The sequence below is a fragment of the Squalius cephalus genome, assembly GCF_949319135.1.
Source record: "Squalius cephalus genome assembly, chromosome: 18".
In the NCBI taxonomy this organism is placed as follows: Eukaryota; Metazoa; Chordata; class Actinopteri; order Cypriniformes; family Leuciscidae; genus Squalius; species Squalius cephalus.
Window position 1 is genome coordinate 33,699,419 of NC_137139.1, and position 26,161 is coordinate 33,725,579.

General features: G+C 39.5%; 1 protein-coding gene across 1 annotated transcript; it reads right to left on the reverse strand.

Annotated features, from left to right (window-relative positions):
• Window positions 1-2,667: 2,667 nt before the first annotated feature.
• LOC307146001 (E3 ubiquitin-protein ligase TRIM39-like) lies at window positions 2,668-25,751 on the reverse strand. The gene is made up of 7 exons (XM_079849723.1): window positions 25,691-25,751; window positions 24,363-24,919; window positions 17,422-17,517; window positions 15,541-15,774; window positions 5,243-5,393; window positions 3,544-3,570; window positions 2,668-3,409 (listed from the first exon to the last, which is right to left on the reverse strand). Exons 2-7 carry the CDS (start codon window positions 24,915-24,917, stop codon window positions 2,859-2,861), a joined length of 1,614 nt encoding a protein of 537 aa, XP_079705849.1. The 5' UTR covers window positions 24,918-24,919; window positions 25,691-25,751; the 3' UTR covers window positions 2,668-2,858.
• Between the last annotated feature and the right edge of the window lie 410 nt (window positions 25,752-26,161).

Below are 26,161 nucleotides of genomic sequence, written 5' to 3' on the forward strand. Positions count from 1 at the left end.
TTTACAACTGATGTAAGACAACAGTTAAGATCCTCCATGTTTAAATTATATCCTGTCTGTCTGTTGTAATGTTTATCATGAACTTAAATCATTCTCTAATGTGTATTTGCATAATAATTACCAAGATGTTTAGATTATAATCAATATCAGTTATAGATTGTCTATAGATTGTCTAATATCAGTTAAAGCTTGTCTTTATTCAGATGATGCAGTTATTACAATATAAACAAAGAACCTCAATGTTTCACAAGTAATTCAATGTTTACAGCTGGAGATGAGAGAGAGGAAATGGCTTCAGAGATTTCCTTACAAAATAACATGTTGAGACACAGTAAGTGTAGCATATTATGTACAATTTAACCATATATAGTATTAAATCATATGTCAATTTCATAGTATATTTGAAAAGCAAAAGCAAAGTATAAATGAAAGAGAAAAACAAACAAATCATTGTGTTTATTAGAAATATATTCATAATAAATTTGCCATTTAAATGTAGCCGTGATGAAATATATATTTTAAACAAATCACACAAATATATATGTCTAACAAATATTTGATTATAGTTGATGTTTTGTCAGTGATTGATTTTTAAAGGCCTGAATATACAGGTTATTTGCACTTGTACACATTTTGTCTATCACATATTTTTTATAATTGTAAGTAAAATTGGTAACAATTTATAATAAGTTTACAGTAATAAAGTATTTACAAATCATTTGCAAACTGTTAGTTTATAGTTATTACATTAATAGACTATTAAATGAGTTCTTCATTCATTGTCACTGTAATTAACAAAGTGTTGTTTAATTCACTCATAAAGAGTTAGATAATGCTTTGTTAACAATTTATTAACCATAAATAATTCTCACTTTAGATTGTCATTAATTAAGTGCTTTAAACCAATCCTTATTAGACATTAAAGGGGCCATGAACTGGATTTGTGTTATGATTTTATAATGAGGTGCACTTACAATGTTAATATAATTTTTACACCAAAAAATGTTCACAATTTAGAAACAAATGGCCGTTTTCTTTCATGATTTTAGCCTCTGATTTCTGTTTGAAGGGGCGTGTCTGCTGTGAGACTTCAGTGTAAACGCCCAATGTCTAATTTTTTTCGTGACCTAATCTACAGTGAGAACTATGTATGGTTAAAAAGTTGTTAACAAAGCATAATCTAACTCTTTATATATGAGCAAATTAAACAATAACACATTGTTAATTACAGTGACAATGAATGAATAACTTAGTATTTGTATATAGTTTATTAATGTATTAACTACAGTTTATAAACTATTATACCATGGTCTGGGTGAATACTCGATTCTGATTGGCTGCAGGGTGTCCGTTAAAAAGTGATAATGGACACCTAGGAAAGGCGTCCCGTCAATTTGCCTGATGACAGTTCTAAATGATTGCGCTGGCTCAAACTCACTGATCAACTGCTGCGGTCGGGTCGCTGTGGCCACGTTGCTTGACAACGCCTGTATACGGGAGATATTAAATAGTGCGCTCGACTTAATAAATAAAAACCCTCACGATTTTTACTCTAAAACACATTAAAGTATTATTAATTGATTAAATATTTCTTTCTTTCGTAAGTAACCATAGTATAAGCGGGTTAATGCCCTTCGAGGTGTCCATTATCAGGTTTTAATGGACTCCGCTGCGCGTCGGACGGTTCACGCCTCGCCGTCGTCCATTAAAACCTGATAATGGACACCTCGTCGGGCATTAACCCTTACTTAATTAACTATAAACAAATAGTTTGTAAATGACTTAAGTGCTTTATTACTGTATTATTATTAAAGGGATACTTCACCTCTGGAAAGATGAATTTGTATTTAAAACGGGTCATTTATGTAGAAGAAATTTGAAGAAATTTTTTAATTTGGAGCTTTCTAGACTGAGAAAATCCAGAAAATGTATTTTTGGCTTATGTGGATGAAAGACAACAACTCCCAGTATGCACTTGCTTCGCTGCCCTAGGAGGCCACTCCCAAGCCACGCCTACCGGTAAGAGAATGCAGTTGAAAACAACAAGGCTAGGCTACTAGTGAGTCTCCGTGACGAGTCTGCTCGGGATTTCGAGATCGCCCAAAATGTTTGGGATTCGGCTTTTGCGTTCTACAGTCGTCATTCATCATGTTTACTGTGGCGAGCAGGATGAGGCGGAGGGCCATGGGAGAACGGCGCAAGGCCGGTGGCGTCATTACTGAGACGCACCGGTCTCGTATCTCTCACGGAGGAGCGGGAATTTTCTTAGCAATGTTAAAACGCACATAAACCGATCACTTGTTTAGCGTTCATGTAAACACTACATTCAAATTCACCAATCGGAATGAATTCAGTTAGATTGAAACAAAAGGTGTGCATGTAAACAATGAATGCTGACTGCAGAAAGCAAAAGCCGAATCCCGGACATTTTGGATGATCTCGACGGCCGGACATGTCCGGGAAAAAGAGGATGGTAACCCCTACTACTCAGCTTTCTCCACAGAACAAGAGCCTGCTAGCTTAGCCTCCAAAGAAAGACGGCTGACACTGTGTGTACATTCTGTGAGTGAGATCCTACACTCTATGGGCGGGTTGAACACATGCGGGACAGCGCCTCCTACTGGCTGTAGTCTTTAGCCTCTGGCCAAAAAATCAAGATTTTTTCCAGACAAAAAAATACATAAATCTCTCCTCTCAGGGGGATATGAGGGTGGAAAGCGTGGTAATTCGAAAATACTACAGGTTTCTACTAATACAAAGCTTAATGCTAAATCCTGAAGTATCCCTTTAAGTGTTCTGGTAAAATCTACTTGATTGTGGTTTAGTGCAAAATCTCTTTTGGTTTTCATTTACATATTCTAATCCATTAAAGGTGAGACAGGAGTGATGATCAGTGGCTTTGAGTTTTCGTCTTCATCATTAAGGCATGGGGTGAAAAATGGATAGAGTTTGTCAGTGAAAGTCTGACCAGTGAAAGAGTAGATATGAGATCTGGACTCCACGTCATAAAAAGAGACCAGACCCTCCTCGTAATCCACAAACACACCAACCTTCTCAGGTTTCACTCTCTGAGATAAAGAGACAGGTGGACTTTCACAAGCTAAATAGTGATTCTCATTATTACCCAGAATCCAGACTCCATCTTCAGGACTCAGCGAGTCAGTCTCCCCCTTTATGTCAATGGATTCTCTGATCACTCCTAAACACCACTGAGTCTTTCCCTTCACCTGCACCTCATAGTAAAATCTCCCTGAACTGAATCCCTGCTTTGCGAGAATACAAGAACCGTCATCAAATCTCTTTGGGTTTTCTGGGACGTCCTGCTTAACTTTTCCACGATGGACTTGTTTTCCATCATCAGACAGGATGAGATATGGATCCGCTGTATCAGGATCCAGAGTCAAATCCACTGAGAGAGATCAGACATTATCAATCAACTTCAGAACAAACATTTTCATGTGTACAGTATATAATATAGATTATAAACAAAGTATTGCAAGTGTATTGAAGAAAATGAAGAAAATGGTGTGAGTCACACTGTACCTGCAAACTTCTGCACAAACTTCAACCCTGTGGACACAGATGACAATATAATGATGAATTATTCATAGCAATAATTTCAGGTTAACAGTGAGTTTCTCTCTACTGGCAGCATCAGTGGCATGAGAACATTTCACTAATAAAACCAAGAGAGACATTTCCCTCATTTTTTAAGGAAACTTAAGCAGTTTTGAGGCTTGAATTGAGGAACCGATTAAGCTGATTAAATTAAGGAAAGAAGGCTACATATTTATTTTAAGAGAATTAGTTCAATTATGCAGTTTTATTTAGAGACACCATTGTTAGTTCCCAGCATGCTTTGCATATGGCTGGAAATGGACAGTAAATATTGAAATTAAGTTTTATATATATATATTTTTTTTTTTTTTTTTTTTTTTATGTTTAATGTTCAGTTATGTTTGACATGTGAAAGAGTTTCTGTTATGTAGATGTTTTGATAGTTTCCATTGAAGAGTAGAGCTTATGGATAGGTTGTGAATAACTGCATGTACTAATAATATATTGCTTTGTTCAATAAGCAATAGCTTTGCTAATGCCAGTGCAGTAACAAGTGTGTGTATTGTGCTGTGCTGAGCAGATACAGTCTTTTACTTGTACAACATAACTTAAAGTCAAGTCAGCTTTATTTATACAGCGCTTTTTACAAAACAGATTGTTTCAAAGCGGCTTCACAGAGATAACAGGAAAATCATGCAACACAATTTGTTTCTAGAAGAAAATAGTGTCACAGTCCAGCTTAACTAAGTTCATTGAAGTTAATTATTGTTGTAAATAGTTATTAATTTTGGTTGATTTATATATAAAGCCGCTCTGGAGTAAACCGTGATGTCATCGTCCAGCTCAGTTCAGTTCTCATATAATGGTGTCAATGCAGGAGATCAATAATATTGATGAATATTAAATGTCCCCAACTAAGCAAGCCAAAAGCCAAAGGCGACAGTGGCAATGAACCAAAACTCTGTCAGTGACAAAATGAAAAAAGAAAAGAAAAACAAAACCTTTGGAGAAACCAGGATCACTGTCAAATACAAGTCCAATTCAAACAGGTCATTTCCATTCACTAAAAATCACACACTTTTGAGTGCCAACTTAAAAAAAAAAAACACATTTCACAAAGAAAATATCAAATTAGTATTAAATTATTTTAAATTCATTGTGTCATATATATTAAATAATTTATGAGATTTTACATTATTTATTCAGGTAGATTTCTTTAAAGAAATCAAGCCTTAAAAACTACTCAAAAAATATCATGTGTAATATTGTTACATTAAAATAGTATTTTTTTTTTTTAAATAGCATGTAACAATTTTTACAGTGATTTAGTCATTTACAGCATTAGTGTTTGTACATGATGAATAGTCACATCATATCACTTACATGTCTCTAAAGTAAGCTAAAGTAATACCTGTAATAACTGGTTATGGCATCAGTTAAAGTTTGGATATAACTTTACATAGACTAGGTTTAGTTAGTGATTTTATCATACCAGTCTAATGCTAACATGGCAAGTTTAAGTTATGTTATGATTATATTTCTCAAACAGTGTGATCTTTTGCAGACTGAGACTAAATAATTGTGTGATCACCAACTTTTTATTCAACCCATAATATTCCTTGAAAAACGTAATTTCTAAGTTAATAACAAAAAAATCTATACACTGTATTTGATATTCACATACCAGTTTGACTGAGTTTTTCATTTAGATTCCTACGTAGAGTTTTCTTCAGTTGAATCAGAGCTATAAACAGAGAGTTTACATTCACATCAGAGTCAATCCTGATCTCAGTCCAGTTCTTGGTGTGTGGACGAGTGTTCAGGGATGAGCTCATCTACAGCAGGAGAGAGAGAAGACTGTTAAATATGATCATTATTTTTTAAAGCAATATGTTTTACACAGGAGCTTTCTAACACAGTTGAGGCAAAACCTCTGTGTGGATAAGGATGGTATCACCGTAGTTCCTCTAGTTGATTGATTACATGAAGAATTGCTTATATTTTCTCTATTAGAAAATTTCTAAAATATTTAAATATGAAAATGAAGCATTGTCTTATGTTCAGTCTATAGTGTTTCATCACCATCTAATGGCCTGGCAGCAGAATACAGGGTTTTTAGTCGCTTTCGCAGATCCGTGTGAATGAGGATCGTTTTGATAATGGTGTCGAAGAAAACTCAAAGGAAAAAACTTCTCCATTTTCAGCATATCAGTGTCGTGTAAACGTATCCTCAAGCACAAGAAACAAACACATGCAGGCATCCGTCTCCACACCCCACAGAGCGAATATGTGGGAAAGCTTCTTTCACTCTTGTCCTTCCTTCACAATTTATCCCTTCACTCATTCTTCTCCTCACTAAGTTCAATCAGAATGACCCATTTACCAGTGTATTTCATGCAAATTACCTTCTCTCCTCAATAAGGTCTAAACTACCCAAGTCTTGGATCTTGATTAATGCAAATTCCAATTGTTAGTTCGTGCCTCCATTTGGAGGATGTTTTGTCTTGGTCTGAGTATTTAAAGCTGCAGTCTGTAACTTTTTTTTGGGTTAAAAATTATCCAAGCTAAATTTTTGAGCAAGTACATAACCAGCCAGTGTTCAAAACTCTCTGCTTACCTTAGCTCTTTTCAAAACGGTAAGCTTGTAATAATGTTTTTAATTCCAGTGGTACTGGTGGATTTCTGCTGGAAATTCGAGCTTGTCTTTGTGTCATTACGTCACATCTGTCCACATAAAGAAGAGTCTTGGCTAGTCGGCGATGAGTGTGAGGATGTTGGAGGTGGAGATTTATAGCCTTTTCTCGCAGCACTTGATATAATTGACCCTTTGCAGGGAGCTTGATTGACAGGCGATCTAACCAATCATAATCCGCCATCCGCCATTTTGTCCGACAAAGCAGTCAGGAGAGATAGCAGATTAACATGGGAGAATTTGAACTTGAAAAACGGAATGTACTGACGCCTTTCCGCGGTTAAAACAACATTCCTTCTTATGTTCATTCATGTTTATTTGATGCTATAAATTAACTAGAAGGAAGAGATGATCGGTTCACGAGCAGCTTTAACTGATGCTCTACAGCGATCTGTCAGACACATTTAAGAGCCACAAAACGGTATGTATCGTTTAAATTTCTTTTAAAAAATGACCAAATTTGAAAGGTGAGACTTTGTTTAATATGTCTAATATCAAAAGTAACCGAAAAGTAACCTGGTCTGTCCTGTCTGTCAGCGTGTTGTTAGTCTCCTCTCTGCTCCGCAGTGTATTTTTCACTGCGTGAGAACATGGTGTGGCGTGAGAGCAGCGTAGCTTGTCGGGCATAGCGACAGTAACTAAGGGGGGCGGGTCTTTGCGAAGGGTCAATTAAACTTATCAATTTGATGGCGGATCGAGAAAGGTTCAAACGACAATCACCAGTGACAACTGGAGATTCACCCGTTGTAAAATGCAAAAGACTTTTGTTTGGACATCAGAGTGGCTACAGAAAAAAGAGACTGACGACAGTCACAATGTTCAGACGACATTTTCTGGTGAAAATCCTTATGTCGGTCATACTTCCAAAAAGTAGAATCTGTGATTGCGAATGCCAGGATCTAGACCGGCACGACGCCTGACACCCGCACATTCTCCTCAAAACGTTGGATTCATCTGCGCTGTGCCGTGCCGAGGCACAACCCACGTAAAATTGATAATTCCGCGAATAACTGCAATTGCAGATTTCAAACAGAGATGGCGACAAAGAGGAAAAAATACGGACTGCAGCTTTAAAGAAATGTTGCAAAAGGCTCAGGGTGATTCTGTAGTCTGATCAGCCCGTAATGCTGAAGGTCTTCCATACACTCAGCATTATGTATCTTTCAGATATCAGGTATGCATATTTTACTCTTTATTTCTGATAATTTTGTATTGTTTTGTATTGATTATCTTCAACATAATTATGTAATTTTTTTTCAAAGTTCGATAGCTTGGATCAGCTGATTGCTGATTGCTTGGATCACTGATCGATTGCTCCTGTCTGCCTCGCTGCCTGCTGTGAGTTTGTTTGCTTCGGTGCTGTAAGCTCCGTCTTAGCCTCGTATTTCTTTCTGTTTTGAACCATCATTTACTATAATTTCTAGTTATTTATACTACTAAATACAGCTTACCCAACATCTCAGATTAACCTGACATCGCTAGCTTCTGTTATTATTAGCACAACACGCTAGTAATTCGCTAGCCACACGTGCGCTCAGTTATTTTTATTTATTTTCTCTCGCACGCCAGTGCCTTTGAGTTCATAAAAGCTCAGGTGAGTAAGAATCAGTCAACAAACAAGGTGAGTAATTTCTTGTCCTGTTATTGTCACCTGCACGTCATGTCACATGTTTAGCATAGCCTTCTCTGTCGGCAATATAGGATTTATATATGATAAATGCAAGGAGACAGTCAGGCTGACGGAGAAGATTTCAGAACTAGAGACACGCATCCAAACTTTAATTGAGGATAGAAAGAGTGCTAGAGCTTTAGATGCTTGGATGTGCCTAGCACAGTGGACTCTTTACATGACTCGGTTTTGGCTGAAGTAGAGCCTGAGCAGCCGGGCAAATGGGTGACAGTGAGGGATCGCTCTAGTCGCGGATCAAAAAACCACTCTTCCGTTCCGACTACCATAACAAATCGATTTGCCCCGCTCAGTGAAACACCCACTGAGAATGATTGTGCCCTAGTAATTGGCGATTCTATTACACGGAACGTGAAAATAGAGACACCAGCCACCATAGTCACATGTTTGCCGGGAGCCAGAGCGCCTGACATCAAAGCAAATTTAAAAGTGCTGGCTAATGCTAATCGTAAATTCTCTAAGATCATTATTCACGTCAGCACTAATGATGTTCGACTCCACCAGTTGGAGATCACCAAAATTAATATTAAAGAGGTGTGATGAGATACTTAGTAGATTGTGTTCACTAAATGGCTGGCTGTCTAATTGGTGTCCGCTTAATAATATAGAATTCATAGACAATTAGAAAAGTTTTTGGGGTAGACCTGACCTGTTGAAAAGAGATGGTATTCATCCGTTCTGGGATGGTGCTGCTCTTCTCGCTAGTCATTTGGCTCATAGTCTTAGAGATAAAAAATGACAAATTGGGCACCAGGTCAGGAAGCAGACAGACTGGTTTAACCGACCATCTGCTAGCGGCCTCGCGTCACCAAGGTCAGATAAATCCCATCACATAGAGCCTCTTTCACCTAGATATCATCATATAGAGACTGTGTCTGTTCCACGAATTTGGAAATCCAAAAAACGTCCAAACCCATTCAAGGGTAAAAATTTAATTGATGTTCAACAAATAAAAAACAGCTATAATACAGATGAGCAAATGCTAAAGCTTGGGTTGCTGAATATTAGATCCCTTACTCCAAAAGCACTCATTGTTAGTGATATGATTACAGATCATAATCTAGATGTGCTGTGTTTGACAGAAACCTGGCTAAAACCAAACGATTACATTATTTTAAATGAGTCCACCCCGCAAGATTACTGTTATAAACATGAGCCTCATCCGAAACGCAAAGGGGGAGGTGTTGCTGTAATTTATAGTCATATTTTCAAAACCACTAAGAAATCAAGTTTTAAATATACTTCTTTTGAAGTGTTGGTGCTTAATGTAAAAATATATATAGTGTAAATGATAAATCACGTTTGATATTTGTGCTGGCTACTGTATACAGGCCACCAGGGCACCATACAGACTTTATCAAAGAATTTGTGGACTTTCTATCAGAGTTAGTATTGGCTGCAGATAAAGTCCTAATTGCTGGTGATTTTAATATACACATCGATAATGAAAAAGATGCATTGGGATTGGCATTTAAAGACATTGTAAACTCAATTGGAGTTAGACAATACGTGTCAGGACCTACTCATACTCATAATCATACTCTAGATCTAATATTATCACATGGAATAGACGTTGATGCTGTTGAAATTCTGCAGCAGAGCGATGACATCTCAGATCATTATTTAGTCTCATGTAAACTTCATTTAGCCAAGGCTGCAAAGCCGACTCCGTGTTATAAATATGTTAGACCTATCACTTCTGCCACTAAAGATTGCTTTATCAATAATCTTCCTGATCAGTTTCATCATCTCAGCATCCCGGATAGCTTAGAAGAACTCGATATTGCGACAGAAACTTTTAACTCTCTCTTTTCCAGCACTTTAGACACAGTTGCTCCTTTGCGCTTAAAGAAGATTAAAGAAAATATTCCAATGCCGTGGTACAACGAGCACACTCAGGCCCTTAAGAGAGCAGCCAGAAAAATGGAGCGCAACTGGAAGAAAACAAGAGGTAGAGGTATTTCGGATTTCATAAAAGGAGAGCTTGATTGCATATAGAGAGGCTTTAAAAGCTGCTAGATCTGTATATTTTTCAACCCTATTAGAAGAAAATAAACATAATCCTAGGTATTTATTTGAAACAGTGGCTAAACTAACGAAAAAGAAAGCTTCAAGCCCAGAAGTTTCCAAGCAACACAGCAGTAATGATTTTATGAACTTCTTCACTTATAAGATTGATAATATCAGGGACAAAATTATAACTATGCAACCGTCTACTACAGTATCGCATCAGGCAGTGCATTGTAGTCTCCCTGAGGAAAATTTTTATTCATTTATTGCTATAGGAGAGGAATAATTTTGCAAACTCGTTAATTCATCTAAATCGACAACATGCACATATTTAACCCCAAAAGTTAAAACTTACGTATTTCAATTACATGTCAATTTTCCATCCAATTTAATCACATAAATCCAACATAACAGTTAACATTTTATTTAAGCTTCACCATCATGTTCAGTTGACGTGAATTAATTAAATAATTGTTATGTGAACTGATAAACTGTGATTTAAGATTGTGTATTAAATAAACTTTACTTATTTCAAATAAATTGTTGTTACTTGCTTTATACAACTATCTTACATTTCCTTAATTCTGTTGAATAAACGGTCAAAAACATAAAATTTTCAAACATTTATTGTGTGCAATTGCTCCACAAGTCAAAAGAAACTGTCTGTCCAGTCTGACAAAAGAAACAAAACAAATCTAAGCAGGACATAATACAGCACTTTACAAATGAATGCAACGGTTTTAGTTTTATGCATCCTCCCAAACTGTAATTTCAATGGTTATTACTCATGTTACACTTTTTAGTTTTAAACCTGTGTGCCAAGTAACAGGGATCCAAATTTTAACATCAAACTTTTTTTCACAGGTAAACATTTTGATATCACTGCATAGTACAGTAATCAATTTGTGCTTACTTCTGATCTGGAACTTGAAACACAAATCTTTTTAAATTTAGTACCCATCTTTCTAAGTTTTTGTAGAACAAATAAACAATCAGGACACTTGGAGTAAAAAAAAAAAAAAAAAGTACAAACATCTGAACCAGGAAAGGGAAGTAACCAGTGGCGGCGTTTCACAAAAACCTAGAGTATGGCATTCCCTCTGGGCATAGGCCTACATAGAACAACGACATTACCGAACGATATAGGCCTACCTCACATTATACCCAAAAAAAAAAAAAAAGCCAGATGCACTATTAACTCTATTACACTATTAATTAAAACTCACAGTGAACAGCATTACCTTTTTGTTACCTTTTTTTTTTTTTTTTGCTGCTTCCATTACCCTGATTGCTATTATTTAATTTCTTCGTTAAAAATACATCAAGTGAAGATTGAATAGGCCTGTTTCTTTTAATTTTTACTCAGTATCTGACAGCTAATCAAAAAGACGTGCGATAAAGTTATGCAATAAACTGCGGCTGCGCACACTCACTCCACATTATTATTTTTATAAAAAACATTTTTATAAAAATGCTTTTGCAATAATGTATACATGTATGTGTTCATTTCAAATCTGCCATTGTGTTTTCGACGTTGTTAAAATAATAATAAAAACACGTTGTTTTTTTCCGAAGTGGGATCCAATCAGAGAAGTCGGCGTTAAGATCATAAGAGCAGCACTAATCGTGAATGGTCTTATCGCGTGTTTTGCCTTTGAATTTATTATCAAATTAATATAATAATTATTTTTTTATTTTTTTATCAATTTTATTGCACTGAAGTATGAAGTATAGCAAGAGTAGGAAAAGTCACAAAGTCTCATGCCGTTTGAATGAAAGGAATTTCATAAATAAATAAATAAATAAATAAGCCCAGATTTTACAGTGGGAAACCGTGTTGAATTGCTACAGCATCATAAAAACTGCATTTATGACAAACAAAGAACTACACAGATGCATATATATAGGCTATCATAACGATCTATGAATAAATGCACACACGTTGTCCTCTGCTTTTGTTCTGACGCTGACGCTGCGGAGATAATAGTGGGAGGAGCCGTGTTCATATGACTTTTAATGACATATGAGCGAATCACGAATTTGTGTACAGTTAATAGCAAATTTTTAGGGGGGCTGGGTGGAAATCTTTAACAAGCATCATCATTAGCTGATGTTTTATCTGAACTCTGACTGCTAGGGTATGGCAACTGCCATACTCTGCCATACGCAAACGCCGCCCCTGGAAGTAACCCTTTAAGGATTATATTTTCCTTTACATAGAACAGGCAGGAGTAGACTTTCATTGTGTAAAGTTTTATTGTGGTAGGAGTAAAGGAAGAAATTAAGCCTATGCGGGTGTATTTTGGGTAGCCTATATTCGATTAGTGTATAGCTCATTTGCATATTCAAATTCATTTTCAAAGAAACTTGTAATACAAAAAATTTTACTTTTCATGGGTACTTTCATTGTGTAAAGTTTCATTTTGATAGGAGTAAAGGAAAAAAATAACCCCATTGGGGTGTATTGTTGCCTGGCCTTATTGTGACACATCACGGATTGATGAGAATTTAACATATTTCCTCAACTAGGATTTCTTAGGACTTTTAGTATGTTGTTCTGGACACCTCATAGAAATTATCTATGCTGAAAAAGATTCTTGTACAATTAGTCTGTCGTAAAACGCTACTTTGCCTGGACTTTTACGCCATATGCTCTCATTGACAAATGTGGAACAATTAGTTCATGCGTTCATGTAATGTTTAATAATAATAATTATTGTAATGCTCTACTGGGTGGTTGCCCTGCACGCTTAATAAACAAACTACAGCTAGTTCAAAATGCAGCAGCTCGAGTTCTTACCAGAACCAGGAAGTATGACCATATTAGCCCAGTTCTGTCAACACTCCATTGGCTGCCTATTAAACATTGCATAAATTTTTAAATATTGTTGATTACTTACAAAGCACTAAATGGTTTAGCTCCGCAGTACTTGAGCGAGCTCTTAACGCATTATAGTGCTTCACGTCTATTGCGATCTCAAATTTCCGGCCAGTTGATAATACCTAGAATATCAAAATCGACTGCTGGCGGTAGATCCTTCTCCTATTTAGCACCAAAACTTTGGAACAATCTTCCTAACATTGTCCAGGAAGCAGAGACACTCTGTCAGTTCAAAGCTAGATTAAAGACACATCTCTTAGACCTAGCATTCACATAATACATTATAGACTTCTATAATTCAATGTTAGGCTGCATAGATTAGGTCAGCCGGAACCGGGAACACTTCCCATAAATCCTGATGTACTCGTTACATCATGAGAAGAATGGCATCTACGCTAAATTTAGTGGCTTTGTTTATCCCAAGGTTTTCCCGCAGCCTGCCGGATCCAGGCCGTATCCAGATCTGATGAAGGACCTTTGCCTGGACCCGATGACAACGCAGTGCTGAAGTGCCAACTAGTCTCTCCCTATGGAGGATCCCTTTACCACTCTACAGATAAAGCGTTGCCGGGAAAATTCGTTTCACGTACCTACCCCGAAGTGACAAAATAAAATAAAATTCTGTATAAAAATGTATAAGGAAAGACCAGTACTTTGTTTAGGCTTGGTTTGTAGGGAATTACAAACCTGCGCACATATATTCAAACGCACATAACTATAGAACCAATTCTTAATGCGCATGTGAACACCATCAGCGTTTATCACAGGTTCGCATTCATTTAAAGTCTGTGTAGAGAGAATGGTGTCGTCTTAGCGGCCCCTAATTTAATAACAAATGATCGTTGCGACAGAAGTGAATCAATCAAAACTAACTTTAGCTGTAAAATAACTTTTATTAAAGAACAGCTATAAAGCCAAAACAATCTCTGTTACCATAAATTATACGTTTATCTCTGTAAAGCTGCTTTGAAACAATCTACATTGTTAAAAGCGCTATATAAATGAAGATGACTTGACTTAATTGGCATTATAGATTTACCTGATTTACCTGAGATTATTGAATCTACTAGATTATGTTGTATCCATGTTCCCGCTAATCTGTGTCCAGGGTTGAGTACATACTAGATCTCGGGTTAGACTGAGCATGCAGCACATCAGGCGAGATTCTAGATGTCTGACTAACTGCTTGACTTTAGTTAAGTTGTTATATAGACCCTTTTACAGTTGGTAAACATGGTGACGTATTCGTGTGGGCGGGGCTTAGCTGGAGGCAGAAAGATCCCTCTGGCCGCGTCACTAACGTTAGTTTGGCAGTTTTGTTAGCTTGTTTTTTAACAATGACTGGAGAAAATCCGATTTTATCTTAATGAGCAAGGTCACTGTCCAGGGCCGCGATTGTTATTTGCAAAAGTTAATCTTAACGGACGGAACCAGATTGGCTGGTGTCGTGCCGAATTTCGTTGTGGGGGAGGGGTTAGGATTAGGGGTGGGGTTAGGATTAGGCAATCAGGTACTGACTTCAACGAGGGGGGTAATAATTTGGCAGACCGCTACCTCCGGTTGAGAAGCCTGCTCTACACGTGCCCGATAGAGAAACTGAGCGTAAAGAGAAACTGAGGGCATATACATCTTTAGATGCCAATAACTATGTGCTGAATGGTCACGTACAAGACGTGTGGTACGATCCGCAGTTCTGCCTAGCCAGCGCCAAGGCCAGACAGAAGACGACAATGTAAAGAGTGACATTACGGTGCAATTGTAATTATGTGAATATTTTCTTGACATAAAAATTCCAGATACAGCATATTCATTTTTTAAACTATGTATTTGATTACCCTTTCTTACCAGGTTCTTCACAAAGTCTAGTCACAATCAATCAAAACAACAACAATCATAGATGATTCACAAATAATCACAATCATTTAGAAAACATTATGAGATAAAATGTAAAATTGGAGCCTGTACTCCGTCGATTCTAGAACCCAACAACACAACAAGATGACATTTAATAATAATAATAATAGTAATTTAAGCTCCTTATGATGTAGTCGAATCTGTGCTGGTTTGTATTGGCCGCCTCCAGTTTTCACTCTGTTTTGCCTCCAGTTAGCGCCGTGACGTAACTGTGACGTCGGGCGCAAAAGGGGTCTATAGTTGCATTCACTATAGGGAGCTAGACAATACAATTTAATAGCAAGCAACATTACTTCATAGTATTAGCCATAACATCTGGTTATTGTTTGAGCTTTAACTAAGTTATATAGGTGACTGTAAGGGACCAAACGGAATTACTATTTAAATAATGGCAAGCATGTGCGGCCTATTAAATAATATTAGTCTCTGACTAATGATCAGACTGACGAGTTTGTGACAGTGAGATTCACGTTAATGGCCAGCGTGAAATTCTGAGCAACATTGGAATCCGAATGAACAATCTAAAGTAAAGAGTTAAACAGAATAATAAAATATCTAGATAAATTATAAATGACCAATAATCCATTTCATTTCATTCCAACCTAAATTCAAGGTCATGATAAAATTGAGTCAGATAAAAGTGTAATTGAAATTAAATCACTTTACGTACTGAAAAGACAGAACACACAGAAAACCTTCAGCCAGACCATTGGACACCGTCATTGGGTCAACTGGGTGGACCTTAAAGTGTTTTTCCTGTAATATTGTACATATTGACTGAGACAGATGTTGACAGACCTGTATGAGATGGAGATGATCTTCAGTGTGTGAGAGCTGCTCCAGCTCAGTGTTTCTCCTCTTCAGTTCAGTGATTTCCTGATGCAGCTCTTTAATGAGATCTTCAGCCTGTTTCTCTGCTGCTTTCTGCTGTTCCTCCATCATCTTCAGCTGCTTAGACTGACATTTCTTAATGGAGCGGATCAGATCAGTGAAGATCTCAACACTGGTGGATTTCTCTTCCTCTGTGTTTCTCTGATGAACGAGAACAGTTATATTTGTTAATCTATTCAATATTCACATATTATTTACAGGGATAGTTCACCCCAGAATGAAAATTCTGTCATCTTTAATTAAACTTATATCACTTGTTTTTCAGTGGAACAATATAAATGTTTTGCACTCTTGAGGACGAGCTGTTGAAGAACTCCAATAGACTCCATACAACAGATTTGTGCTCTATAGGAAAAAATCATATGTGTTTGGAGCAATGTGATGTCTCTGTTATGTTCTGTTAGTTTCTGTTTTCATGGATTCTCAGTTTGCTTTCATTCGTCACACGTGTTCCTTGTTCTCATTTTCCCCCACTCATCAGTTACTATGGACATTAACACAAATCGTAACAGCTGTTCGTCTTCTAGTTAATCATCTCTGTATATTTAAGTTCCTCCTTTTGTTCTGTTCATTTTTCAGCTATTATTTGTGCACAGCACACTGTCTGTTTGGCTGTTTAATTAGATTATCATATTAAATCTTATGTTATTGAATCATCGTCTTCATCTTCTGTGGAACTAATGCTGAGTTCACACTGAACGATTTTAGGCCCGATTTTGACAGGTTTTGTGAGATCGCCGACAAATGCCCGAAATCATAGGCAAATACTGTAGATGCTCGTTCACGTGAGTGACAGTCATGCAGTGTGAATTATCAAAGATGCGATCTGAGAGAATCGCAGACGAGTCGTCGACACCCGTGAGATATTTGACATGCTAAATGTATGGACCTGTCGGCGATTCACAATCCTGCTGCGTGAATGTGTTCTAAATGAAAACTACATCTGTGAAGACCTACAGCGAGAGAGAGAGCAAGAAACAGGATAGCGGGATGTTCAGGGAGGAATTATAGACCAGGATATTATTTTAATAGATATATTTATCACAAACATATCACAAACATTTGCTTGACCAGCAGCAACAGCAGCACATTGTAAAATGATTTATTTACCCCCAACTCTATTTGCTCTCTTTGCAGAAACACAATCTTTGCTCCCCTCGTCTCCCCAACCATTCCCTCCGGCATAATCTGTTTGTTTTTTTTCTCCTCCTTTTTGCTGCAAATCAATGCACAGACAATTTGGATCGCAACCTTCTTGCAGGCTATCATTTTTAATAACAATTTCAGTCTCGAGCAAGAATTTCGGTCTCACGCACGCGTGATCTTGCGTTATGTTGCCTTATCACTTCTTGTGTGTGTTTGGTTGTGAAATGTAGTTTGCAGACCAGACAGAAGTTGTTGGCGATTCTTTCTTTTCTAAAGTTATCCAAAGTGAAACCTCCTGTCGCTGATGCATCGTACAGTGTGAACATGTACTGAAAGCAACTGAATGATACCCGCAGATAGTAATGCAGTGTGAAAAGAACAGTGACCTGACTACTTTGAAAATCGTGCAGTGTGAACTCTGCATTGAAATAACACATGAGGGTTACTAGATGATGGCAGAACTCACAATTTAATAAAATGCCTTTATTAATTAGATTGAAATATTATGATGCATTTCATTTTTTGAAATATATGTTTTGCTATGATAGTTAGAGAGTGAACAGAAAGTGAAATGGGAAAGGGGGATCGGAAACGACCATGAGTGAAACGACCATATCAACTCAGGTTGATTGAAGCACAAACCTTTCTCAGCTCTACTGAGAGCTGGATCTCTTGAATCTTCTTCATTCTATCCTGGATCATCTGATGAATGTCTGTCTGTGTCTGAACCAGCTGATTCTACATACAGAGAAAAACACAGACACATTTATCCAGGGTCGGCGCCAGGACATACGGAACGAGGGGGCCTCCTTGTGTCACTGGGGGGGCATACCTCTCCCACCCTCAATAATAATAATACACCCACTTTTAATTAAAACAACAACAACAACCTCTATAAATCCATGATTGCTTGAATGACCAAGCACTTTAGGTGTTTTAGACGAATACAGAATATTATGAATAAAGAGTAGAAGTTGACTGAAAAAAAATAATACTTAAGGTCATCATGACGTACAGTCATATTTCAATCAATTACATACAAGCTGCTAGTGACGTAATTTATTTAATCGCCTGTCGCAAGTGAAAATGCAAAGTTGCAAAGCTGATTTTTTTCTAGTAAAACTAAATTAATTTACAAATATATATATATATATATATATATATATATATATATATATTTTTTTTTTTAAATAGGCCTATCCTATATATCGTCGCTGTCGGGCAGAATCCTCGTATCTCTCAGGAAATTAAAAAAAAACGGCATTTTTTTTAGTTATTAAACATTGTATCGTTAAAGTTGGTATTATACCTTATATTGCTATCTTATACTGTTGTGTACCAACATTAACACAACATTTCCCCAAAATCATGTTTAATCGATACGAGTGATGCGTGCAATACCAAAATATAGGCTGTCTAAAATAGGCGGAAATTAATCTGCACGCAAACAAAGTCAGCGGTCGCGTTGAGCCTTTTGACGAGAGAAAAGGCTTCAGTAGTTAACCAAAGCTAACGACTGTGGTTACATACATCTTCCTAAACTCCATTTTAAAGGTTTAAGAGCTATAAGTGAAGCAGAACAAAAAACGATGAGCTGACTAACGTTAGGTTGTCTAATAGGCGGAAATTAGACCAGTAGCCTAGACCTACCTTTTTTCTCCCATAAATAAAAACCTTGCTACTTGGGGTATTTTACATGCACAGTGCCAACTTCGAGTCAGTAAAATAATAATAAAAACAATAATTTAATGCTGGTATCCAAAACATTTAATTCAATTCAAGTATTATATTAGATACATTTTAAAACTTAAATGCACACGTATAATAAGCCTAGTAATAATAAGCCTAGTAATAAGTAGACATTTAAAATACATCAATCACTGATATCATAAGCATTATCTGGGGACCTCGTGTGATTTAGAAATGACCCCCCCACGTCTGAATTTCATGTGGCGCATTCGCACGGGATAACCGAAGCCTGTGATTTTACTCGAATTTACTGACTTATCTCCCGGATATGATGTCAATAGGCTTGCTTGGAAATGACTTGTCGTTATTATAGGTCTAGCTGTATGATTTATCATAAACAGAAGAATGTTCCTCGCCGCATGCTGCAGTGGCGTAACTTTAAAAAGTGGGTGGGACGGGGGACGGGGGGATTTATGAATGCTAAATCATAAATCGATGTAGGCCTATGTACAATAACATTACGATGTCCAGCAATTGATTTAAATAGTGCATTGGGTTTAATTTGTTGTTTAATGAGAATTTTCACGTGAATAAATACATAAATCCGTTAGATAAAAAAAGTGTAGGCTATTAAAATGGTCTAGTGGTAGAACTTTTGCCAAGCGTGTCAGAGGTTCTGGGTTCTAATCCACACTCGAATAGGTTTTTCTTCTTTTTTTTTCGTTTTCATACGTTTGTATGCATTTTGTTTTGTAATTTCACCAGAACGAATAGAGTCTCCACAACGGATTGAAGCGCACGTCCGAGTGAAGACTGTGCGCGAGCCACAAGAGAACACAGTATCCGCGCCACTGATCGCAGCGGCAACGAGCACTTTGATCACTTGATTTCAAAAACAACACATTTCAGCGCTAGATCGCCTCTTACAAACGAGCTAAATGAATGCTCTGCTAGTTAACTGGAGATGTTTTATTTATTTGTATTGGTACATTCGTGCCGCGAGATGTTTCAAAAATGGTGGGGACATGTCCCACCCGCAAATTACGCCTATGTATGTCATTCATCTCCATCTAATCATGGTTTTCAGCTTTCTCTTTCTGATAATTGTATAGTTGTATCGTATCATGGTGTATAGCGATATGACCCAGCACCCAAAATACTATCAGAACACTCCAACACAGCCTCCATTCTTCACGAAAGATGGATAAAAAAGCGCACAGGAAACAAAAACCTTGAAAAAATTATATACACCCTGTTAAATCACAGAGATGCCGATTCGCACGGGACTAATATTATCACAGGACCTCGGTGTTCGCTGAAATATGGTAGGTCATTTGCGGGGGAATTTTTACTTTACAAATTACAGACATGGCCGATTCGCACGGGATTAAGATCACAGACAACCTCCGCAATTATTACAAATTACTAGAGGTCGCCAGGTAATACTAATCCCGTGCGAATAGGGCTATAGTTTAACACAGATAAAATCAGAGTTAAGGCTTGCTTTACGTGTTGCTCGACGAGGACTTCTTAATCGTTGTGACTTTTCAATCCTGAGGAGACTAAAATGCCGCGGAGTGAAGAAGAGGTGGAGTTACAAGGATTCTCAGACAGTTGAAGTGTCCAATGGAGTTAAGAGATTTGCTCTCAAGCTATTTTCAACACTTTAGATTGGTTAATAATTTGTAAAAATAACAGTACCACGTGGGGACTGACCAATAGCATCGATTTGTGAAAAAATATGAAATTGACCAAATTTGGACATACGAGGTTTCCACCCGACAGGCGACAGCGATGATACATAGTTAATTATATGTCAGCAATAAGAGGGCACAGTGGAACCGTCACCATGCCTGTTGCTGAGTCTCAACGGATGAAATCACGCTCCGAGGCAGGGTGGTGTGCTGACCAGAGGTGAGGGGGCACAGTAACCTAGTTGGCCGGGCCAGGCCCCCTGGGGCCCCCTCGTGGCGCCGACCCTGCATTTATCACTGAATATAGCTTTCCATCTTCTGACTGTCTTATAAAAAAAATAAACATTTAAAATTTAGAATCTTTTTATTCATGTCTGACAGTTTTCTCGTCTCGTGACAGGGATCTCGTCTGAGACCCTTTGAGTGGTAACAGAACAGGTCAATGCGAGTGAGATCTGCATCGCAAGCCACTCCCCGCTTCCGGGGATATAAGGCAGCGTGCAAACTCACACATTAAGTTTTCTGCTGAGAAGCCGAGACAGGGTCCTGGCTGCTTCAGCGGAGGTACAGGAGTTGGGGTGATGGGATGTAAAGTTTCTGTTCCCTCCTTCCGGGAACGAGGGTTACATCAGTAACCTAGACATTCCCTATCAGCCAGTCATGTTCGATGCTACATCGGACTGAACTGACATATTGGGATCCCTATGGAAAGCATCACAACAGCTGCCTTGAGTAAGCTGCCTAGTCCCCCTGCACCTGTTGGGGCAGAAGAAAGGACAGAGCTTTGCACGGAGAATGTCAATAACTGGTGTTTCTTCTGACCCTATACAATGAGACTACTTGATAACACTAGGAAAGTGTGCCTATTCCAACTAGAAAGGAATGCTACAGAGACCACATCCTGCCCGTAGGTAGGTAACATGCCTCCGCTGCATCTGACTGCCAAGGATGCTGGAGGAACTTCACCAAAGTTTAACTGTTGGGGGAACTCACCTGAGGAGTAAAATGGGCGCTCGTATCCCATCCTCAGAGGGGAATGGTGCAGCAAGCAAGACACAGAGCAAGCCTATCCACATATTACCTATTTGTACCCAACACTCGGGAAGAAACTGGCTCCATTTAGGTGTTGCCTAGCCTGCAGCTCTGCATATGTCTGCCAGAGAGGTGCCGTGCACCAACGCCTAGGAGGAAGCAACCCTCCTTGTCGAGTGAACTCTCACTCCAAGGGGGCACGGCTCGCCTTGGGATTGGTAAGCCAAGACATTGCCATCCACTTTCCAGTGGGCCAACCTCTGCTTGGAGACAACCTTTCCATTCTGTTTCCATTGCAGACAAAGAGCTGTTCTGAGGTTCTGAAGCTCTGTGATAGTTGGCCGGCCAGTATTCCAGGCAGGCTTCGCTGACCGAAAATGCTTGCAGGTCCCCCACCCTCCTAATGGATGTGAATGACGTCAGGAGCACTGTCTTTAGATCTCTACTGACTGCAAAGGCTCAAAAGAGGCTCTCTGTAGGGCCGTTAAGACCAGAGAGATGTCCCAAGAGGGGATGAGGTTTGGCTGAGGAGGATTCAACCTCCTGGCGCCTCTCAGGAATCTGATGACCAGGTTGTGTTTCCCAAGAGACTTACTGTCTACTGCGTTGTGTTGTACGGTGATAGCAGCAACATACACTTTCAGAGTGGAGGGAGACAGCCTTCGCTCCAACCCTTTTTGCAGGACATCTACGGGGGTCTTCCCTGCGAAAAGAACACCAATCAACAAAGGGGCTTCACTTAAAAGCATAAGCATGCCTCGTAGAGGGGGCTCTAGCTGAAGTGATAGTGTCAACTACTGCTGGAGGTGGGCCACTTAAGTCCTCCGCGTCCTGTCCAGAGGCTACATGTGCAGGTTCCAGAGGTCTGGACGCGGGTCCCCCATCCCTAAGAAAGCAGTTCCTTCCTCAGTAGGATCCGCCAAGGAGGGGCTGTTTTGTGGAGCATGAGTTCTGTGAACCAGGTCCGGGTGGACCAGTAAGTTGCAACCTGCTCCTCATCCTCCCTGACCTTGAACAGTGTCTGTGCGAGCAGGCTCACTGGGGGAAACGGATACTTGTGTAGGCCCCGGGGCCAGCTTGTTGTTTTATTCCCCTTAAACTACAGCAAATGTTTGCCCCGCAGCAACGACAGAAACTGACCAACAGTACGGCGACTCAAGGCAATTGATATGCCATTGCAGTTGTGGTCCTGTCCAGGAACCCAAGGCTGCATGCCTGTCGCATACAGCATCCCAACCCGTGCTCGAGGCATCTGTTGACACAACAACATGCCTGAACACTTGTTCTAGGGAAACTCCTGTCTCTAGAAAAACATGGTCCAACCACGGGCTGAAAGTACGGTGACAGATCGGAGTGATTTCTACGTGTACCCGGTTGTGAAGCCAGTGCTGAAGCGGTCTCATATGAAGCAATCCGAGCGGCGTTACTGCGGCTGTGGATGCCATATGTCCCAGGAGCCTCTTAAACTGTTTCAATGGAACTGCTGTGCTGCTCCTGAACAAATTCAAGCAGTTCACCACTGACTGTGTGCCTCCATACCATACCATACTCTATACCTTTTCTCCATACCAAGAAAAGAGATTCTCTGGATGGGGGAGAGTTTGATATTTTCCCAGTTGACCCGAAGACCCAAGCGTCTGAGGTGCCTGAGCACCAGGTCCCTGTGTTCGCATAACTGATCTCGCGACTTTAGCCAGAATTAGCCAGTCATCGAGATACGTTGAGATAAGTATGTGTCCTTCAGGTTGATCACTGCAAACCAATCTTGGTGACGAACGCACATGAGGATGCATTTCTGTGTCAGCATCTTGAGCGGAATCTTGATTCAGTAAGACTGCGATCTCCGCATGCAGCACAGGAGCATACTTGTCTGCCACTGAGGTACTGAGGCTGTGGGGGCTGTAAGTGTGGTGGCATACTTAACTGGCTCTACAGTTCCCGTAAAGGAGAGGCTGGAGATGCGTGAGAAGGCATTGCGTCCTTGAACCGCAGACAGCAGCATCATCCCGCCAGGAGGCAGGATGTGTTTGATCGCCTTTGTCTGCTTTTGTACTGCCGAGAACTGCTGGGCAAAGTTCTCGACAGCATCGCCAAAGAGGCTGGCCTAGGAGATGGGGGAGTTGAGAAAGTGAACTTTGTCGACTTCCTTCATCTCAGCCAGTTTCAGCCAGAGATGGCGTTCCTGAACCACTAGCTTGGACATCGTCTGCCCAAGGGCGAGGTCCGTCACTGTCCATAGCTCCTGCATCAACCCTGGGTCAAAACTGCCCTCCTGCAGCTCTTTTAATGCTTTGACCTCAGGAGAGCTATAGCGGGCAGGGCAGAGGCGGCCTGTCCAACGGCAGTGTAAGCCTTGGCCGCGAGTAAAGCCAAGAATGCACCGCAACTGCATGCTCCACCTGGGGGATCTCCATGTACCCTTTGGTCGCCCCCCCCTTGGGTGTGAGAGCAGAGTAGGCAGTGGAACTGTTTCTGGGAAAAAAAGGTGCCTTCCACGAATTTGTGACCTCCTCATGTTCTTCCAGGAAGAAAGGGACCGGAGTGGAAAGCTGCTGTTCACCATGCGCCGCCCCGAGAAACCAATCATCCATCCGCGAGTGTTCGGGACATGGTTGGAGTATTCTACTCAAGCCCAATGCTCGCAACGGCCTGGGAAATCATGGCAGTCAGCTCTGGGTTGGACTCGGAACAATACTACTCTTTGCGAAGGGGGCAGCGCAGTCGAATGTTCATCCCCAGAGGACTCAAACCCGCCATCAGATGCAGCGATCGACATCCGGTCCTCTGCAGGAGCCCTGAATGAGATGCTGGGTCCCCCATGGGACCGCGGGGATTCACCTGGCTGGAGAGTCACACCAACAAAGGAACAACTCACTCAATGAACGATGATTGAAGAGCAGAGTGAAACAATGTCTGCTCTGCACCAAAGCAAAAGTTTAATGTGTGGGTTTGCACGCTGCCTAATATAACTGGAAGCTGGAAGTGGCTTGAGATGCAAATCTCTTTCGCCAATGTGCATTGGCTTGTTCTGTTACCACTCGATGGTGATTGGGCTCTCAGGCAAGATCCCTATACGTCAGTTCAGTCCAATGTAACGTCGAACGTGACTGACTGATAGGGAACTGAATTGCATGGGGTGTTTAAAGTGCTTAGTTTGTAACTCTTTACCTTCTTCTCTCGACTCTCCTCCTCAATAGGAACAGTGTTGTGAGTCCTGTGTTCTCCTTCAGTGCAGGACAGACAAACACACGTCTGATCATCTCTGCAGAACAGCTCCAGAGGTCTCTCGTGCTTCTGGCATATATAATCCTCCAGATTTTCCACAGGATTGATGAGTTTGTGTTTCTTTAGACGTGGGACCCTGTGATGAGGCTCCAGATGAGTCTCACAGTAAGAGCTTGGACACGTCAGGCAGGTCTTCACAGCTTTCTGCTTTCTTTCATCACAGAAGTCACAGAACACTTCAGATTCTCCTAGATTGAGCTTCTCCTTAAAGTGATGCACAACCTCTCTGAGTGTTGTATTAATCTTGAGCTCAGGTCTTTTGCTGAATTTTTCTTTACAGAGTGGACAGAAGCAGGTCTGTGAGTTCGTCCAGGTCTTGCTCAGGCAGGTTCTGCAGAAGCTGTGTCCACATGGAGTGGTGACTGGATCAGTGAACACTTCCAGACAGATGGAGCACTGGAGCTCCTCATTTAGTGCTGGACCACTGGAGGATGCCATGACTGACAAAACAATGACAAATTTAATTTCTGAAGAGAGGCACTAGGATAATGCTAAGGTAAATAAATATTTTATGTATTTCTCCACTGACGGCCCTTCAAAAGTAGCTGTATATTCTGACAAAATATTTATTTTCCAAATGGCATGTAAATCACAAATATTTCATTGTATCTGTCTGCTTCTTTTGACATCCACGGCTCATGGACTCCAATTCAGTTCTTTAACAACTAACTAACTGTTGGTTATGCACACATGTATGACACCACTTCAGCAGCTAAACTCCTATTCATTCTTGTAAACTGGTCTAACTTGTGGAGTAACTTGTGCATTCAAGCTGACATTCAAGCAAGTTCATAGTTATCATGTTCATGTTTATCTCATACAAACACCTATAAAGGTAACAAAATAAGATACTTTTTATGTTTGGAGTTAAAATAATACAGTGATCCTATTCTTAAAAGTTAGAATAGTAACCACCTTTTATATTAAAGTCAAAGTAATAAATTGTCGTCTCTGTCCTGTAGAAGAAAACCAGAATTCTGAACAAAATTCTAAATATAAGTGTCCAGGAGAAACAGTAGTTGAATTATGATTTTTAGTATTTTTGGACTGTGTTCATTTAGTCTGAAGTTCAAGTACTTTCTGTTTCTGAAGTCTTATAGTTGTATGACATGACAGAAGACATCAAACTTTACAGCCAATTGAATGATATAATCTGATACTATTTTATTGTTTAAAACTACTGAACAAGCTCTTACATTTCCATCACTTACCTGAGTGAATATCAGCTGTGATCAGTAGTTTCAGTGTGTGTGTGAATAAAGAGGTGTTCGTTTGAAGAAGCTTCCAGTTCATCTGGTTATTTAGTTTCACCTTCACTGAATTCTTTCACTCACTGCAGTGATGTCTTTCCCTTCACCTGCACCTCATAGTAAAATCTCCCTGAACTGAATCCCTGTTTTGCCAGAACACACAAGTAGTATTAACATATACCATGTGTCACTTTTGGGTTGATATTTGATTGATTTATGACCCCTTGTCACTCATGATTGACAGGGAATCCATGTGCCAAAAAACAGGGTCTCTGATTTACAGTGCCAAGCTGGCTGGGATTTGCGTCCTGATTGACATGTGAATACTCACACCTCACCATATGCCAATGAAGTTTTTATGATATGGTCTTCCCTGGTATGCCTTTTCACACCTACGTCACTACCTACACCATGGATTAAATAAGGTTAGGG

What these genes read in the sequence shown, in the direction of transcription:
- LOC307146001 (XM_079849723.1), bottom strand. Translation starts at nt 24,917, where the DNA reads ATGGCATCCTCCAGTGGTCCAGCACTAAATGAGGAGCTCCAGTGCTCC. An exon ending in ATCATCTCCATCTCATACAG is followed by an intron (nt 5,394 to 15,540) that starts GTCTGTCAACAT and finishes CTCCTGCTGTAG; the next exon opens with ATGAGCTCATCCCTGAACAC. An exon ending in TGAAAAACTCAGTCAAACTG is followed by an intron (nt 3,571 to 5,242) that starts GTATGTGAATAT and finishes CTGTGTCCACAG; the next exon opens with GGTTGAAGTTTGTGCAGAAG.